This window comes from Gymnoscopelus braueri, assembly GCF_963280865.1.
Source record: "Gymnoscopelus braueri genome assembly, chromosome: 19".
NCBI lineage: Eukaryota > Metazoa > Chordata > Actinopteri > Myctophiformes > Myctophidae > Gymnoscopelus > Gymnoscopelus braueri.
In genome coordinates, this window is record NC_137621.1 from 20283048 (window position 1) to 20302629 (window position 19582).

The following is a 19582-nucleotide window of genomic DNA, read 5'->3' on the forward strand; positions in this document are numbered from 1 at the left end:
TGCATGGTCATTATACACGCATCTAAACGGCTGTACTGCATACCTGCCCTAAACTAGCTTGATTTCCCCTCATACTAAAAGCAGTTTTAACCACGTAAGCCCTATTTTCTATTTTGTTGTTTGTACGGTGGTTGGTTAATTGTAATATTAATCTAAAGCAGAATTCAACAGAGCAGCAGGGTTGACTTATTAATATGCACGGTGAATACAGGTACATTTTCACAGTCTACCACAAGCCTTTAGCCCTTGAGTTACAAAGACAAAACAAAACATTGGGGTGTCCCGGTGGCTAAGTAAGAGAGCCTACTACATAAATAAGTAGGACTGAACTGGGTGTGAATCCAATCCAATCCAACCTCTCTCACTCGCCTTTCCTGTCTCTCTGTATACTGTCCTATCTGAAATATAGCATACAAATAAATGTATAAAAAATATATATTATACTATACAATCAATAAAGTTATATTTTCCATAGTCTCTCGAAACAGACTGTTGGCTCAAACAATTTTCAGATGCCTCTGTCATACAAAAGCGCTGAAATTGCGTGAAAAACTGATGCCTCCCCTCCATGTAGTTTTTGCAGTTGTGTAAATGTGTCCTTCTGTAAATCAAATTAGTTGAAGCATGTAGCTAGAAATGGAAATTCTAAAATATATGTCAAAGATATTGTACGGAAATTATGAATAGATGACAGCTTCCGTTTGCAGCTTTCTAGAGGCGTAGTTACAGACTAAGTAGCATTTGAAGATTGTGGAATAGTTGTCTGGCTTGAAAGAATACATTTTATGCAACCGAAGATATAGAGCATAACATGAAATGTTTTACTCTAGTATAATAATATGCTGTTAGTAACAGTAATGACACTGAACCACCTCTCCAACCTTTGGTAACAACAACTTCTTCATTCCTTGGCATTTATGTTGATGGGGGTTTAGAAGAACCACTGTTCAGGAATCTGTAATAGAACAATATGAGTGAATCAGCAGTCACTGAAGAAACAATAAATAGAAACATAAATTTACATTTAATTATAATGCTTCACAAACCTGCTCTCTTGCTCCTGACTGGGGTATGTGATGACGACCCGGTTTCCGTCCGGAAGGGGACCTGTGGCCGGACGGCTGCTCCCGGTTCTTCTGATGTACCTGAATGTGATCTCTGCTGGGCCACTGCGGACAGCACCGCAGTGTTTCGCCTTCTTGTCTGAGATCGGGAATTAACAGTGGTGTGGATTAGAAGAGCGGTGGTTCACAAACTTGTTCATGTCAAGGACCCCCAAATTAATATGAATTTGTCCACGGACCCCCATCTGAAAATATTTTGTGCCGGGGACTCCGGATTTATGTTGTTAAAATGTTTGTTTTTTTGGGGAAAATAGCAGATCTACGAGCTCACACCGCGTTGCATAGTGACGCGTGGTGAGCTATTTTTAAATAGACAATTAAGGTGGTTAACAACCATTTTGATGCTATATTAATTAATTTGGCTGGGGATCCCCTGGAACCCCCTCAAGAGCCGCTGGGGGTCCCCGGAACCCCCTTTGAGAACCACTGGATTAGAGAGCCCAGATGAGGGAAAGAACGGCAAACACTGAGTGGAGAGATCACTTAATAATCCCACGGAGAGACTGACCTTATGCACTCTGGCAAAGATTACTTGTGTGTGGCTCGCTGCACTATGCGGGTGAAAAGGTCATCAGGACGGCCCACGACTAGAAACTCATCCTTGGCTGTGAGAGCTGAGGCATCAGCAGTGGTGTAAAGTAACTAAGTACATTCACTCAAGTACTTTTGTACTTTTACTCGAGTAAATTTGGATTACCAGACTTTTACTTGTAACAGAGTATTTCTACATTACAGTATTGATACTTTTACTTAAGTAAAAAGATGTAGTACTTTTCCCACCACTGGGCATCAGTCACACTCACGTTTTGATGTGTCGTGATGAGGTAAAGTCTCCAGGTCCACGTTGCAGGGCAGGAGGACGTCGTGTCCCAGTAGGTTCTGCAGTCCTCCACTCAGGCTTGTCCCCCTTAGAGACACATTTCGGGACACGAGGGGCAGCAGTCCAGGCAGGTTCATGTCTAGTGCAGGCATAGAGGCTCCAGGGCACTGTGATAGTAGCGTTAATGATACAGGGGAGGAGAATCAACACGTATTGTATTATAATATATTAATGATCAATATCTCAGGTGCTATAGAAGTTGATTGTTTCATGTATGCTTTTATTGACAGCAAATGCATATACATGAACATAATGTATATTTGTACATATCTGTGGAGAGGATAAAACAAAAAAAAGCTTGAGAACTGTTGCTATGTCCATTGTGGTCCTTTGAGAGTTGATGTGTGTGCAAACTGAGTGCCAATTGTTGTTGTTGGGGGGCGGGAGAAATAAAATCAATAGTAAATACTTTCATACAATTTCTAACGTACAAGAAAACTAAAATAGCAAAAAACAACATGGGTACTGCATGCCTGCCAACACTCTCTATTTTAGCGGGAGTCTAACTCTTCCTCCTGCTGTGCTCCTGATTTGTAATTTCTCCAATTAATCTCCCAATTTCATGCGCAATCCATGCCCAAAAAAAACATGCCTGATGTGCTGTCATTGCATCTGCTCAAACCCACTCTGCTCAGTTTGCTACTGAAAGTGAAAGTGGATGAAACCGTTCCCAAGAAGAAATTCACTGCTAAATAGTCCACTTGGTGCAAGAGACCTTTCTTTTCTATCCCCTAATACAACCATATTCTAACCACAAGCCACAAATGTATTTATTCTATTAATCTGTGGTGTAGGGTTACATGGGGTGGAGTTGTTGAGGAAAATCTCCCTCTATTTCATAGCCTTGTTGGGTATGTGTTGGTATGTGGAACCTGTTACAACTCAACTAATTGATGGTTAGAATAATGTCCAACTACAATTCAGCCAGCTCTTTATGGAGAACGTAAAGATAACAATAGAGCTGATGGACTAAAGGCTTGCAGGTAACCCATTCCACATACAGTAACTGCTGCGGAGTATAAAAGTCCACTCCTTTCCCAACACTTAAGTCTGTTCCATGATATGCTCCATGACCTGACCTGTGACCCCCCCCCATCCCCCCATCCCCCCGATGCAGAATACAGACGGCTAAATCACTGTGCTCCCACAATGTAAACCTCCATCAGTAGAGTGGCACTGTAATGACTACTCAACGATAACAGCGGCCGAATTAAAATATGAACAGAACAGCCGAGTGAGAGCAGGCATAAGGATGAAATGATGAGGCTACAGGGTCAACGAAAAGAGCTCTTTGTGTTTATGTTTTTAATGAGAGTCCAGGATCTCCACTATGTCATTCCCACATCCACTATTAACAAGCAGGGGGGGTCGGGGGCTGACCCGGCTAATAGGGGGCAAATCCACTGGTGCATTACCGGCCGGGCACATTTCATCTAATCAGCAGGATGAAGCCAGCAGGCTTAGGCTGCTTTTAATTCAGCAGCGCTGGAGGAGCATTACAGCTTCACTCTGTCGTTATGCAGGCATCAAATCAGTCAGACTGTAAGAGTCCGTTTTGGTAGCTCTGCTCTTTGGTTGCTGTTTTTGCTCTATTCACAGTTTGATTTCAAGTTGAATTGTAATTTATATGATAAGGCCCATTAAAGGCTTTTTTTCTTCTTCTTTTTTCCTTTTCTTTTTTAACATAAAATGAGGCATTGGTTGATTTTTAGGTCAGTCATATAAGCGCATAGATCTAAGAGTTTCCTCTCTGTGGACTGTTGCATTACCCTATAACTATTTCTGTACCAAAACAATAACTGATACACACTATCATATCTCTGCCTCTGCTCTACAATGCATGAGTGTTTTGCCCTCAAAATGATTTTGCACTGCATTCTTTTAACCACTGTACTGAAAGGCTTAATATAATCAGTTTTCTCAGTGTTCCTTTTTTGGATTGCTATTCCATTTATTTTTTACCTGTGTGTGTGTGTGTGTGTGTGTGTGTGTGTGTGTGTGTGTGTGTGTGTGTGTGTGTGTGTGTGTGTGTGTGTGTGTGTGTGTGTGTGTGTGTGTGTGTGTGTGTGTGTGTGTGTGTGTGTGTGTGTGTGTGTGTGTGCGTGCGTGCGTGCGTGCGTGCGTGCGTGCGTGCGTGCGTGCGTGCGTGCGTGCGTGCGTGCGTGCGTGCGTGCGTGCGTGCGTGCGTGCGTGCGTGCGCGGGAGCGCTGTGAACACTTTACGAGCAGGTACACAAGTTCTCACCAGTGTTTCTGTACTGAGGAGTTCAGCTCTGGTCCTCTCGTCCAGGGTGACCGTTACTCCATCCAGGACCTGCAGCCTGGAGAGACGCAGCACCACCGCTGGTCTGTGTAACGACCGCCTGGTCACCTGGTAGGGTAGGAATGAATGTATGCATTCATTAATTAATGTAGGAATGCATGTATGAATGAATGAATGAATGAATTATATACAGACAGACAGACAGACAGACAGACAGACACCTGTACTGTGAAAGGACCTACAGTAACAGTTATATATATATATATATGAAACCTGAATTAAAGCTGAAATCCATATAACTTTCATGTCCTTCCTGGGATTTGAACCTTTTTACTTTTTACTCCTATTTTCTCCCCAATTTAGTCGTTATTATGCCAATTAATTGTTAATTAAGTGTTGTAAACTGCTGTCGTATCCTACTGACTCACCTGCCAGTGAGGAGCCCTCATCAGGAGGATGTAGAGCCTCCGTCCTACTCCTACACCGATTGTGCACGTATAGACGCTAGACTTAAAAGGGATAGTTCACCCCAAAAATATTTTTTTCCTATCGATTAGTCACCCCATGGAGACTTGAATTCATGGATATTTTTTTGTTTTTGTCGCATTCCTAAGCCAATAATTTGATGACTAATCGATAGAAAAAAACATTTGGGGGGTGAACTATCCCTTTAGCAATTCATATAATCTACTACCATACTGAATGGTTAAGATAACGTTTTATTCACCAATAAAAGCTTTCGAGTTTATCCTGGTATGTGTGGAGTATGATGTGGGTCCACACTCACAGACAGGACATCTCCATGGTATACCCAAGCCCCAGAGGCCACATTCTCAACAGCTGCAGTCAGTTCCCTGGCCCTATTCCCTTCCCTTTGCTCAGCTGCACCCATGGCCAGGGCACGGCTCTGGCCATGACAAAGCCAGTCTGTCCAGTCATAGAACGGTGTGTTCTTGTAGTTCTAGACAGGAGTGTGTGCCAATGGATGGTGCAGCTGAGTACAGGAGATAGACTTTGGCCGTGGAAACATGGGTGAAACAGCCATCTCATGTGGTTGACAGCGGGAGGTCATGTTATGGTCACTGAGGGTGACTCGTTGGCTTCCACCGTCTGGCAAGATTAAGCCCCCAATGGGAAGAGGGGGGATGGGAAGGCTGTGGGATAAAATGGGCTACCACAGCTGAACATAGCTGTGTGGACGGTAGTCAGGCCTTGTGCTGTGGGTTCTGCACAGGTCTGATCCATTTGCTCCAGATGGGTGCTGTACGCCAATCAGGTCTGATTACGGCCCTGACATTTGGTCAGCGGATTTGTCTCCGATGTTTGAGGCACAGCAGACGGGCCATCATGTAATCGCTTAATTTAGAACCACAACAGAGTGGCACTGGGTGAGTGTTTTGGTGTCATGGGGGGAGCGAGCGAGAAAGTGAGCCTGTCAGCATGCTTTGAAAATCTGTTTCTGAATGAGTAAGAGGTCAAAGATATTCTATATCCACCAACAACACTTTTTGGATTCAAATCAATAAATAATACCACACAATGAGCGACGGGTGATATGAGACATATCTATAATGTTTAATATTTTAGTAGTTATCCAAGACAGTATGAACTCTAAAGGATGCTACCATTTTCGGTGATCACCCTCTCACCGCGGGGGTTTGAAAACTACAACATGACGTCACTGACCCGCGGTGATAAGTGACTCACCGCTCTCCTCAACACATCTCTCTGTTTTTACTAACTGAAATCACCAGACTATGAGCGCCTAGTATCACCTTTTACGTGAAAAGGTTTCCACCTAAAAGGTGAAAGAGTGATCACCTAAAATGGCAGCATAATAGTTTCACAAGTTCCTCATTGTGTCACAACCTCTTTGTGGGAGACAACCATTGATGATTACTCACCTGATTACCAACAACAGAAAGCTCCGTCAGCGAAGGAAGGATTTCTAGCTTGTCAAGTTCTGAAATGTCCTAGAAAAAAAAGAGTATGTTTAAATTATATTGCCCTTTTTTTTTTCCTATTTAACTTTTCCCTATGACTTGAGTTGGCCTCCTATATATGATGATGACCATGAAGACAGATGTATGTATATTAGGGCTGAACCTTTTCATAATTCATTATTTTGGCATAGTGATGGTTTAAGCAGCCGATGGGGAGAGATTACACATGTGAGCTTCCACTAATCTCATGAGAGAGTTTGGGCATGCCACAAGGCTACAAGGGTATCTCCCTCAGCTACAGCGGTTTAAGACCACACTTGGCTGTGTCTCATACAAGCCACCATGGAATGATTCCAGTATTTGAGGTCTAAATTGAAAGCATGAGAAGACTAAGTGAGGGAGCGTACTAGAAAAAAATCCATTGTCATCCTTCTTCATAACAACAACTGAGTGTCTAGGTTATATACACGTCACGTCATCCATAGGAAACTACTTTTTCTTTAAATGAAAACGACAAGTAAAACATTTATTTATATAAAAAAGACCTATAGTCTTTTTGCATTAGGTTTTCACTAATGGCGTTTATGATTCTGCCATCAGTGGAATGATGAGGAATAGACAGTCAGCATGCAAGAGCAGATTAACCACGACGACCATTTGTTTGAAAACATGATTGTAACAAAAAGCCAATTTGTTAATTGTTCCCAGTGTAGAATCTGGAGCGTTAGTGTCACAAATCACATCCCACGTCTAACTAGCTGTCAGCAATAAGGTGAAAGTTACAGTAGTCTACTGTAATGTAATACAATTATGATAATACATGCTGGCTGCCTGGCTTAACGATAAAAAATTAGTTGATTTGGTGAACTTGCTAATGCTTTTTTTTTTCTGTCCCTCGTCTGTGTATGTGTGTGTGTGTGTGTGTGTGTGTGTGTGTGTGTGTGTGTGTGTGTGTGCGTGCGTGCGTGCGTGCACATGTGTATGTGCTCAGCTGAGAGGTTGAGTCGTACGACAGACATATTTCACTTCACGTACTCCAGCCGACGATGCAGGTCCATTTGGTTACATTTGTACACCCCCCGAGCTAATTTAACCCAGAGTTTATTTTACCTAGTTGTAAAGTTGTAATGCACTGCAGAAGGATTTATGTTTACCTGGAATTGTAGTTTATTGAGGCCCTACAGCTCTGCATTCTATTTATCTGATTATTTACCTTCTTTATTGTGAGTCGCTCTGGATAAGAGTGTCTGCTAAATGCCTAAATTGTAAATTGTAAAATGCAAGCGCAGACAAAAGTGAAAATCACACGCCTGGGGTGAGAAAGAAATGTGGACCGGAAAGCTGATTACACGTTGCATTGATTGTTCCTCGCCATCGTCATACATACAGACCTGACCTTCAATCAAAGTTGATTCTCCTTTATACTTCCACAGTGGGTGGTAACGACTCATGATTACTATATTTCACCCCCTAGTTTGCAAACACAAGGAAAAGTAATACAGCTATAGTTTGAAATAAAAATACATTCTGAAACATCCCACACGTTTAGCATATGAATGAATCCGTCGGCGTCAGTGATCAGTGATCATACAAAAGGCGACTATGACCTTGGTGATGACCCTTTCTTGAAATCAGTAGAAGACTTAAATTCCTCTCATTATGGCAGCGCTAATGAAGAATCTCCCTCTACGTATAGTAGCAGAGGTGGAAGAAGTAGCCTATTTTTTTTTTTTTTAAGTAAAAGTAACAATATGTAGAAATACTCTGTTACAGGTAAAAGTCCTATTACAAATTTTACTTAAAAAGTACAAAAGTATTGTACAAAAGTAAATCAAAATATACTTAAAGTACCTAACGTAAAAGTACTCATACATACAGTATGTTATTGGACTACTGTAGGCTATCTATTGATCATTAACCACTTATGCCCTATGGCGTTATGGCGATTCAAAAATAGCCAATCTACAAGCTCACAACGCATCGCATCGTGACGTGTCGTGATCTACTATAGAAACATTTAGAAGACTAGACATACTCGGGAATGATGCAAGAACGACTGTGAGAGTATCTGTTGTTGTACCCATCTGTCTGTCTGTGTCCCTTTTATGCCCATATATGGAGATCCATGATGTCATCAGTATACGCCCATATATGAGCATATGGGCATATCGGTCCAATCTGCGGTTCTGGACAACCTTTCTCCATATATGCCTATATATGGGCATATCGGTCAAATTGACAGTTCTGGACAATCGCCGATCGACGTTGGCACCGCACTCCCTCGGGTACTCAGCGATATGCACGCTAAGTTTGAAGTCGATTGGTCGGATGGTTCTCGACATGCGTGAAGGACAGACACACAGATATTTCGAGAATTTATAGATGGATTTCTGATTAATAATTTGATTAATGATTATGATTATTATTTTTGGGCTTTTTATGCCTTTATTGATAGTAAAGTAGATAGATAGGAAACGGGGAGAGAGAGATAGGGAGTGACACGCAGCAAAGGCCGTCGGGATCGGGAGTCAAACCCGTAACGCGCGGTCAGGCTACATTGGAGCCTATAGGTGCCCGGACCGCTAGGCCAGCGGTCCGGGTCAAGTTGATTCATTATTAGTAATCTAAAGCTGCAAAGTAACTAGTAACTAAAGCCAAATAAATGTGGTGGAGTAAAGGTACATTTAATTCTGAGACGTAGTGGAGTAGAAGTATAAAGTAACAATAAATGGAAATAGTATATTACTCAAGTAAATGTACTTAGTTACTTTCCACCACTGCTATATGTAGGCCCTGTAGAGGAGAGGCCAATGGCCCAGAAGACTACCTGTAGCTTGTTCATGTCGAGGAACAGGCGACGGAGCTCCACCAGGGGATCCAGGTGGTTGAGCTCCCGCAGTCGGTTCTCTGCCAGGCGCAACTCCACCAGGACCGTCTGACCTACGAAGGAGTTCTGGCCGAGGGCTTTGATCCGGTTCCTATCCAGAACCAGTTCCCTGAGGCACAGCAAACCCTCCAAACCCTCCACCTGGCTGATCTCATTACCTGAGAGAAAACCAGCCAAAGAAGAACAGTGTGATAAGGTGTTATCAATCAATGAATTGTTCCACCATCAATCAAGTCAAATGCGAACTAAATACTTTGCAACTAGTTATCTTTTTTTTTATCCAATTGAGAAAGATCTGGAAATAAAACACACACACACACACACACACACACACACACACACACACACACACACACACACACACACACACACACACACACACACACACACACACACACACACACACACACACACACACACACACACACACACACACACACACACACACACACACACACACACACACACACACACACACACACACACCTAGTTTTTAATGCCTTGTTGTTGTCGTTTCAGTCTACCAACCTTTAAAAAGACAAGAACTGAAAACATTTAATTGAAAAATTGAATTTATTGAACTTGACAAAAACTCTTCAGAACAGGTTGGGAGACTGAGACAAGCAGACACAGTTGTGACACAGTTGTGTTATTAGTTGTGTATTATGTGGCGATGTCATGGATCTTTAGTTAAGCCTAATACAAAAATAACAGCGTGCGTTGATTAGCCTATGGTTAAGGGGCAACAAAAGTGAGAGACAGAGAGACATCTTTGAAAGGTTTATAAGCAAAAGAGCAAGACCAGACATGAAAGGTCAAATGGGGGAGGTTGGGTGATGATGATAAATCACCAAATCACTATTAAGGGTGATGACGACAAATCACCACTAAAGTAAAACACAATCAAACGCCAACAAAAGCGCCTGCAAAGAAAGTCACCATTTCTTTTCTTCAAACCTCATCTCCCACATGGGTCTAAAGAAGAATGCGCTCTCTGCACTTTCCTTTTCACAGGCCCTATACACTGCATTTTTCACAGGCTTTGTAAGCGAGGCCCCCGGTACAGTACCCATACGTACCTTGAAGGAAGAGTGCTTTAAGATTGGAGAGCCTGCTGAGCTGCAGATTGGCCATATTGGAGATGCCATTGTGACTCAAATGCAGCACCTCCAGGCTGCCCATCAGTGGTTCCAAGCTGTCCGCCGGGCCCGCTTCCCTTAAACACAGATCACAGGATGGGAGGGTTTTGAATCCTCTCTGGTTGAATGAACTACTCTTTCTCTTCTCTCCCTGCTGCCTAATTTACAACAGTCAAACCACACAGGTGCGCTGCACACTCTGACTCAAGGCAATCACACTCAGAGCACACAAAAGCATGACAGTTTATCAGTTCTATTTATTCCTTGAATGGAAAATGGTAAATGTGTGTTCCATTTTGTAATGATACGAAAAGAGTACAGAAATAAAAAGCAATCAAAGAAGGATGGGAACTTTTATACATTTCAATATATTTTTGAGGGAAAATAACAGATCAATATCCTGAAGGGAAACATAAAATAGGATTGCTAAGCATGATACTGACCTTGGAAGTGCACTTGCACTTAATAGATTTTATACTGTGTATTTTACTAAGACATTCATTCAAAGGCAGGGGGAGTTGTGTGCTTCTGAACAACTGAACTTCATTAGAAGAGATTGAAGAGCCAGTTAATCATGGATCAGTGCTGCCCCCAAGTGGTTTCAAACTGGAAATTCACTTCAATACTCAAATGTATTCTATTGCAACAAAGCAGAATTCAGAGAAGAAGCTGTCTCATCAGCCTTATCTGTAAAGAAAAAGTATTATTACATTTTCTTATCAGTTCAATTTACATGAGTGGCATGTTACCTGCTGCCCTTGGAAGAGCCCTGCTGACCATAGCCACTGGAGCTGACTTTGTGGTATAAAATCTGTCTGTTTGTCAGGTGGGCCTGAACCCGCTGTCTGGGTAGGATAGACTCAATGGCATTATAATTCAAACAGAGAACCTGCGAGGAAGTAAGGTTGTAAATAACATTAATTATTTAACCATAAATCCTTAATATGCCCAGCCTCATCATCATCAGTCTGTAGCACAGGATGTAGCATTTGTCCTAATCAAATCCTAACCTTGATGTTGGGCAGGTAGATCAGGCCTGAAAATGAGGTGAGGTTGTTGTGCTCTAAGTTGACATGGTGCAGGCTTTGGAACAGTTCGGCTGGAGTCAGATCCACCATCCTGTGGACCAAGAGGACCCATTTTTCTTTGACTTTACATGTATCAGTTTGAACAAGGAACTGCAAATCCTTGCAATGTACAATTTAGGAATTTAGCAGATGCTCCAATCCGGAGAGACTGACAACTGTCAGTTTGGAGTAAGCGCCATGAACCTTGTCAACTGGGTGTGCTAAAAGAATTAACAAGTAAACATCAAACCTGTCATCTATCTAAATAACATACTTATTACTATTTAATTATTGACACTATCCAACGTTCACTTATCTTCTGGACCGATGCATTACCTAATGGAGCAGGACTGCAGGTCGAGGTCAGTAACATCTGAGTAGTTTGAGTGGCCCAGCTTCTCTGCCACCATGTCTGGAGTCAGCCGCCCCCCAAACACATCCTTTGCATTCTCGCTCTCGGTGACTTCCTGGAGAACACAACGACTTAATCAAGTCTTGTCACAGTCAGGAAAGAATTACTACAATTTGATCAATCAGATTGTACAAGGACAAGGTTATTATAGATGTACAGTACCACCGCAATCCCATCCAGTGCTTTTAGGGAGGGCAGTTGGAACACCACATATATCCGATAACTTTCCAGTTTCTCCACTAAAGGGTTCCCATAAAGATTGAGAATGACAAGGTTCGTCAGTGCCTGAAGAAAAAGAAAATGGTAAATCTTCACACTCTAGACCAGAAAGAAAAAATGAAGAAACTGAAGAAACGCTACAGTGTTATTTATCTCCATGTTTCCATGCTGAGACATTGTATTGATGCAGTGAGCTTATCTTTTAACCACATTCAACGTGGTGTCCCTATTTTGGGTATGTCATTATAGGTGGTTATTAAGTGGTTTAAGACTATTCGCTCATCACCTTCAAATGGAAGATGTCTCGTGTTGTCCAGATGCGGTTGTTGCCGATGTAAAGCTCAAAGAGGGAGCGGGCCCTCTGGATGCCAGACATGGAACCGATGCAATTATTCTCCACGGACAGGAAGTGCAGGTAGGGCAGCTGGCCCAGGACGGAGGCTTCTAGACAGGACAGCTGGTTGCCATTCAGACTGAGTTTAGACAGGTGACACAATTTGGACAGCCCTGTGGGAGCCCAAAGAGAAACAATTACTTCATGCTGCAGTTTTACGTTGTCTCTCAACGAGTTGTTTATCAATTCAGAAGATTTTTTTTTTTGCAAAGCTACATTTTTTTCTTTTTTTTCTTTATTCTATTTAGCAACATAAGCTTTTGTTATGACTATTTTGATCTTCTTGTAGTATTTTTTATTATTGTCATTTAGGATTCTTTACAGTACAAGAATTTCACTGCTTGCAATGTTGCCACAACAGTATTACAGGATAAAGAAAGAAAGAAAGAAAAAAAAAGTTAACATTTAGGTCACCAGATTACAGAAAAGGTCTCAAATCAACCAACCCACATTAAGGCCATGGGGATTCAAACTATTCAAATGCAAAATCCCAAAGGCTTCCCTTTTTAAAAGAATGTAATCAATAGAATTTGATTTTTTGTGGCACTGGCACTTGAGTCCTGTAATAGCCTGCCTAATCTGTTCTTATAACTTGATCTACTGAGTATGCTGGTGCCTCTCTAACTAGACAATATGTTTAGAGAGTACCGATACAGAGTGGAATAGTGGTATCGGGCCTTCCCTAAATATATCCCATTGACACCACTAATTGTCAGCAGTACCTTACGGCTTACGCACATATATTGTGTTACACTAATGAGCAGTTTGTCCTACATAGACATACAAACAACCACAGGGCCACTTCAGTCTATAAACAACATGTGTGGTGTTGCAATAGACCAATTATTTGTTTACAAACATTAAGACTGCACGCACACTCGCACAGGTGCCGGGCTCATGTATAGTATAGGCATTCTATGGATAAAAAGGGGTGAACCTAGAACAAATTGCAACAGAAACCATTCAAACTGTTTTAGTCTCATAAATATGTTGCTTATAACATATCAAAGGTCCTAAGAAATCCCAGTGGTGGAAAGTATTGAAATATGCTGAAATAGGTGATGTCACAATTCCCCATTAACGCCCATGTTAAAAAAATATATTTAAGCATGTTTTCTTGTCTAATTTCCACACAAAAGGTTCAGTACTGTCCAATTATTAACCAGAAACTGTAAATCGACACATGTGATTTACATGTTGTTATGTCCCTGCGATCTAGCATACGTAGGTCTGTAGCAAAGAAACCCCAAACTAAACGACCCCACAAACAAAGAATATCAGAGCACAAAACTGCAATCCGTACAGGGAATATGGATTATAATGGCATAATAACAATAACAAAACATTATGCTGAAGCAAATCATGGTTCACCCTCTTCATTAAAATTCTGTGGGATTGAGAGAATCGTGATGCCTTTCAGAGGGGGTGATATTCTAAAAGAACTGGCCCAGAGAGAAATGCAGTGGAAATACACAATCAATACTATGACACCCAATGGACTGAATGATGATTATAGCTTAAAATGCCTTTTGGGTTAAGACTGTCTGTGATGCCCCTGCACTGTTTATTGGATGTGTAACCTTATGATATGCCTCACATTGCTTGTAACTAATTTAATTAATCAAATAAAATAAAATCAGTGTTTGTTCTTGCATACAAGTGATTGGACCTTGGTGATTGACTTGAGATTTCAGCTGTAGGTTAACTCTGACCTTGTGTGTAAAGTGAGTTGAATCTATGTGATGTGAATGCGCTGATGAAGGCTCGTAGCCGAAACGCATAAGCGTTCGTTTATTGGTGTGTGCCAATAAAAAAGTGGAAATGTGAGTACTTTGTCCTCCATTGATTTGAAATTTTGCATGTGCTACCTTTTGGGGATTTTGGTTCTAGCACTCCACTGATGATGAGCAACCTCTTTTTTGTTGTTGTTTTTTTAAAGATATTTTTGGGTGCTTTTCTGCCTTTAATTGATAGTTTACAGTGAGTGTAGATGGACAGGCAACAGGGAGAGAGAGATGGGGAGAGACATGCAGTAAAGATCGTCGGGAACGGGACTCGAACCCGCGTTGCACTTTCAGGCTACTTTAGAGCCAAGGTGCCTGGTCCGGGCCACCCCTTTTTCTTATTTAACCAGAAACTGTGGATGCAGTACAGTGCTTGTAAAAAAAAATGAAAAAGATCTTAACCCTTCGAGTGACATTTCTGTATGTTATGCATTATACATTTTTATGCACTCGGTTTTCATGTTCATTTCAAATAAATATGAAGCACTTTCATGTGATTTAGTTAATGTAAAGCACTACATTTTCTATATGAAAGTATAATAATGTCTATTGTTATTATTATTATCATTATTATCATGATGATGATATCAGACCATTTACTTTTTGTATTACTAAATCCCATAATAGGAACCTTTGATTCTTAACTGTAACTGTGTGGTATACATTTACTATGGACCATGTCCAATATGTCCGATAGTGGCACCATCAACCAAGTTACTACTGACAGATACAGAGATCTCCATATATGGGCATAAAAAGGACAGGGACTGACAGATACGGAGATATCCATATATGGGCATATCAGTCAGATCGGTGGTGCGACATAGGTGTGAGGGCCACGTAGCGGCCCGAACCTCCAGTTTTTATAATGCCTATACTAGTAGGCTTATCAATTCCCAACAGATCCCCAAACCTGTTGTTTTGGGGAGCGCTAGTTTCTGTTCATTCAACCTCCACTTGTGTGTTGTTGGCTGGTGAGGCACTCTCTAGCCGAGAATAGCTGACAAACAAGCTCACAACGCGTCACGGAAGCGACCGTTGTGAGTTTGGAGGTCTGCCATGGTCTGCCATGGTTACCAGCAAAATCTTAATGATTCCTGGTCATGCCACACTGACATGACATATTTGGGTACAACTTAGAGCTCCATATATGGAGCATGGCTGATACATCTGATAACAGGGACTTCATATTCGGGCATGGCTGACCTGTTGGGACTCCAAATATGGATATACTCATCGTGAACGAGCCAAGATATTAGACTTTACATCCCAGCTCTCTTTGCAATTGTAGAATTGGTATTTTCATTTGATTTTCATTCAACATAAAGCCTCCTCACAGCCACTCCTTCCACCTTCAGTCCTTTTAAAGATGTTAGGAGGCATGGGACGCTGCTGCACCAGGGCTCTGCAGGCATTCAGGCCTGGGGTCCAGCCCCTCAAAGCCCTCTCTGGATCCCCAGCCATCCTCTCACGCAGGGACTATGTCACACCAGCCTCCGCTGCAGCCGCCTCGGGGCGCATTGTGGCTGTCATCGGTCCCGTTGTGGACGTCCAGTTCGATGAGGACCTTCCTCCCATCCTCAACGCCTTGGAAGTAGGCGGAAGGGAATCCAGACTTGTCCTGGAAGTGGCTCAGCATCTTGGAGAGAACACAGTGCGTACCATTGCGATGGATGGTACAGAGGGTCTGGCCCGTGGTCAGCCAGTTGTGGACGCTGGTGCCCCCATCAGAATCCCTGTGGGACCTGAGACTCTGGGCAGAATTATGAATGTCATCGGTGACCCCATTGATGAGAGGGGCCCCATCGCTACCAAGCAGACTGCCCCCATCCACGCTGAGGCCCCACAATTCACTGACATGAGTGTGGAGCAGGAGATTCTCGTTACTGGCATCAAGGTTGTAGATCTGCTGGCCCCCTACGCCAAGGGAGGAAAGATTGGTCTGTTCGGTGGTGCTGGTGTGGGCAAGACTGTATTGATCATGGAGCTGATCAACAATGTGGCCAAGGCCCATGGTGGTTACTCCGTGTTCGTCGGCGTGGGAGAGCGTACCCGTGAAGGAAACGACTTGTACCATGAAATGATTGAATCTGGAGTCATCAACCTGAAAGACACCACCTCCAAGGTGGCGCTGGTGTACGGACAGATGAACGAGCCCCCAGGCGCCCGTTACAGAGTGGCTCTGACTGGACTGACTGTGGCTGAGTATTTCCGTGATCAGGAGGGTCAGGATGTGCTGCTCTTCATCGACAACATCTTCCGCTTCACACAGGCCGGCTCTGAGGTGTCTGCCTTGCTGGGTCGTATCCCTTCTGCTGTGGGTTACCAGCCCACACTGGCCACTGACATGGGTACCTTGCAGGAGAGAATCACCACCACCAAGAAGGGTTCCATCACATCTGTGCAGGCCATCTATGTGCCAGCTGATGACTTGACTGACCCTGCCCCCGCCACCGCCTTCGCTCACTTGGATGCCACCACTGTGTTGTCCCGAGCCATCGCTGAGCTGGGTATCTACCCCGCCGTGGATCCCCTGGACTCCACCTCCCGTATCATGGACCCCAACATCGTCGGAGCTGAGCACTACGATGTCGCCCGTGGTGTGCAGAAGATCCTCCAGAAATACAAGTCCCTGCAGGATATCATTGCTATCCTGGGTATGGACGAGTTGGCTGAGGAGGACAAGCTGACTGTGGCCCGTGCCCGCAAGATCCAACGTTTCCTGTCCCAGCCCTTCCAGGTGGCCGAGATCTTCACTGGCCACATGGGCAAGCTGGTGCCCCTCAAGGAGACCATCAAGGGATTCAAGGGCATTCTCGCTGGCGAGTACGATTCCCTACCTGAGCAGGCGTTCTACATGGTGGGCCCTATCGAGGAAGTCGTACAGAAGGCTCAGAAGCTGGCAGAGGAGCACGCTGGGAGAGGGTAAAGAACAGAAGGGTCCTGATGTAGGTGCACTTAGTTTGTAAAACATGTCCAGATGCAGAAAATGTCCCGTCTTTAAGAAAAAGTTATATTTGATGTTTCCAATAAGAGAAGATGGAATAAAAAAGAAAAAGAGAAAAAAGATGGAATACACATACCAGAATCTTTTAAATAACATGGAACATCTCAACTAAAGGTTTAAGGAAAAACATTTACATATTTGGACCATGCTTAATACCAGAGTAGAGTACAATCTCTGGGACAGCACATACCTTGATGACTTCATGCCGCGCCATGTTGCCTGTTCGTCTCTGTGCCATTCTCATGCACTTGATGATTTAATAGTGGGACAGCACGAGGTCATAGGCCCTTGTGGAATTAGTGGAAACATGCCTCAAATGTGAGTCTGTGATTGTGGACAGTAGGATTGGGCCAATATGTCTCCCTGGAGGTTCAGTATTATTCTGAATTTTAGGAAGTGTAAAAATGTATCTTTAGTGATCTCACCACATGCAAAATTATCTTCCAAAGGGTGTTTACAATTCATGCCCCCTCATAATTTATATCATTTCCTATTACTTCTTTCTTTAATAATTTGTTTTGTTCTAAATGTTGATGGGGTTGTTTTAAATTATGATGTGGGGAGGGTTTCTTTTTGTCTCTGAGAGAGACAGAGACAGAGACAAGAGACAAAATGGGCACCCCAGTGGTTCACTGACTAAGGTACAGACTGTAGGACTTTAAAGTGGTCGGGGAGTCGTCTGATCGTTAAGCATTACACATTGCAGGAGTTTATTTCTTGAAATCGGCTGTCATATATCGTTGTGGTTTTCACACTATAGATTGATCCCCGACCAGGGATTACACACTGTAGGATAGTTCACTAGGATGCTATCTCCAGAGTCAGACCCAATACATACATTTGTGTTTATTCCAATTCATTTTAATCAACGTATCCCGTGATATGCCCCTCGATCTCCCTCTCTCTCTCTCTCTCTCTCTCTCTCTCTCTCTCACTCTCACTCTCTCGCACGTCAAGCGCGCAGAAGCAGTCAGTGACAGAGTTGCCATGTCCGCTTATTATAAGCGACTTTGGGATTGTTTTTCTGTAAAGTTGCTTGAAAGTGTAGTTGCTTTTTTGGCCTTGTTTCCTAATGTTGTTTGAACCAGTTGTTCTCAAATTTTCATGGCAAGGACCCCCAAATTAATATTTGTCCGGAGAGGCGCAGACCTCCCCCTTCTGAAAATATGCTGTGCCATAGACCCCCATACAAGATCTGTGTGGATTTGGAAAATATTTGTAAAAAAAATCCCCCCCAAGATTTCTTCTTTAAAAATAGCCTATCTACAACGTGAGCTTGTAGATCGTCTATTTTCAAGTATCCAATGTATTTGTATATAGGCTTCATGCATAGTCGCTTGTTGGGCTTGTTTTCACAAACCTGGTTGCTTATTTCTCTCGCAAAATCTGGCAACACTCACAGACAAACACATACACACACACACACACACACACACACACACACACACACACACATACATACAGATCGCTCGCTCTCTGTGTGTCTCTCTCTCTCTCTCTATCTCTGTGCAATAGTCTCAAATAAACAGCCCCCTTCGAGCACGCTCGCTCACTCTCATTCTGTTTTATAATAATGTTTAGCTTAATACAGGACTGGACAGTAACTATGCGGGGGATCTGTTTGTTGTGATCAGGTCCACCGACCTTCCATAGCCTGGCTGTATAGTCCTTTTCACAGCTGACCCTGGTTCAAATTCAACTCGAGGCACTTTACTGCATATCACGTCCTCCTCTGTCTCCCACCTTTCCTGTCTCTCTGCTCACTTAAAATAATAAAATGACTAAAATAAATAAAAAACAATTGACCATTATGGTTCTATTCTTGATTGTGCGACTGAGCATATAGTGTTGACTGACCGTCCATGCTGGTGATACAGTTGTCATCTAGGGACAGCTCCTCCAGATGCAGGCAGTTGTCCAGTCCCTCCAGTTTAGAAATATCATTGTCATTAAAGGAGGCCCAACGCAGGTTGATCAGCTTATCCAGGTTGGATAGCCTGGAGAGCCCCTGGCTGTCAAGGTTCAGGGCTGTGATCTGATCATGGGTTAAATACATTTAAAAAATTATAAGAATCAAGTAATACAATAAATGACGCTCTAGAGTCTATGGGAAGACTGCCATATAGGATTTCCATTTTTCTGACTTGTTGATGGATTTAGCTATGGATGCCGAAAATAATTTTCAACTTTGGGAAAATGTAGTTAAGTCACGAGCAGTGTCATCATCATAATAATATCATCAAATAAGCATTCAACAACACAGATCAAGTGTTTTCCGAAAAACTAAAACTAATGCGATTGGAATGCATGTCCCTTCGGTTATGTAATACCTGTTGTACCCATTGTCAGAGTACTTAGTGCAGTATCCATTATCGTAGTACATGGAGGCCTGTCTATGTACTATGAAGTCATCTGGATGACATCAGGGGTCTCCATAGTGTTTTGGTCGAACAGTTCTCGAGAT

The 19582-nt window shown here is 42.8% G+C and overlaps 2 protein-coding genes across 2 annotated transcripts in view; one reads left to right on the plus strand and one right to left on the minus strand.

Annotated features, from left to right (window-relative positions):
* Nucleotides 1-677: 677 nt before the first annotated feature.
* lrrc9 (leucine rich repeat containing 9) overlaps nucleotides 678-19582 on the minus strand; it is a gene marked incomplete at its 5' end in the record, with an annotated part of 32313 nt that continues 13408 nt past the window's right edge. The window contains 13 exons of the mRNA XM_080414207.1: nucleotides 678-955; nucleotides 1047-1203; nucleotides 1928-2111; nucleotides 4249-4374; nucleotides 6171-6239; nucleotides 9037-9254; nucleotides 10176-10312; nucleotides 10985-11124; nucleotides 11246-11354; nucleotides 11639-11769; nucleotides 11877-11999; nucleotides 12220-12440; nucleotides 18976-19153. Coding sequence (XP_080270333.1) covers nucleotides 916-955; nucleotides 1047-1203; nucleotides 1928-2111; nucleotides 4249-4374; nucleotides 6171-6239; nucleotides 9037-9254; nucleotides 10176-10312; nucleotides 10985-11124; nucleotides 11246-11354; nucleotides 11639-11769; nucleotides 11877-11999; nucleotides 12220-12440; nucleotides 18976-19153 — 1833 coding nt within the window. The 3' untranslated portion in view covers nucleotides 678-915. The remainder of the gene's footprint in view (nucleotides 956-1046; nucleotides 1204-1927; nucleotides 2112-4248; nucleotides 4375-6170; nucleotides 6240-9036; nucleotides 9255-10175; nucleotides 10313-10984; nucleotides 11125-11245; nucleotides 11355-11638; nucleotides 11770-11876; nucleotides 12000-12219; nucleotides 12441-18975; nucleotides 19154-19582) is intronic.
* LOC308074102 (ATP synthase subunit beta, mitochondrial-like) lies at nucleotides 15481-17040 on the plus strand (the record flags this gene model as incomplete). The annotated part of the gene is made up of 1 exon (XM_080413435.1): nucleotides 15481-17040. One exon carries the CDS (start codon nucleotides 15481-15483, stop codon nucleotides 17038-17040), a length of 1560 nt encoding a protein of 519 aa, XP_080269561.1.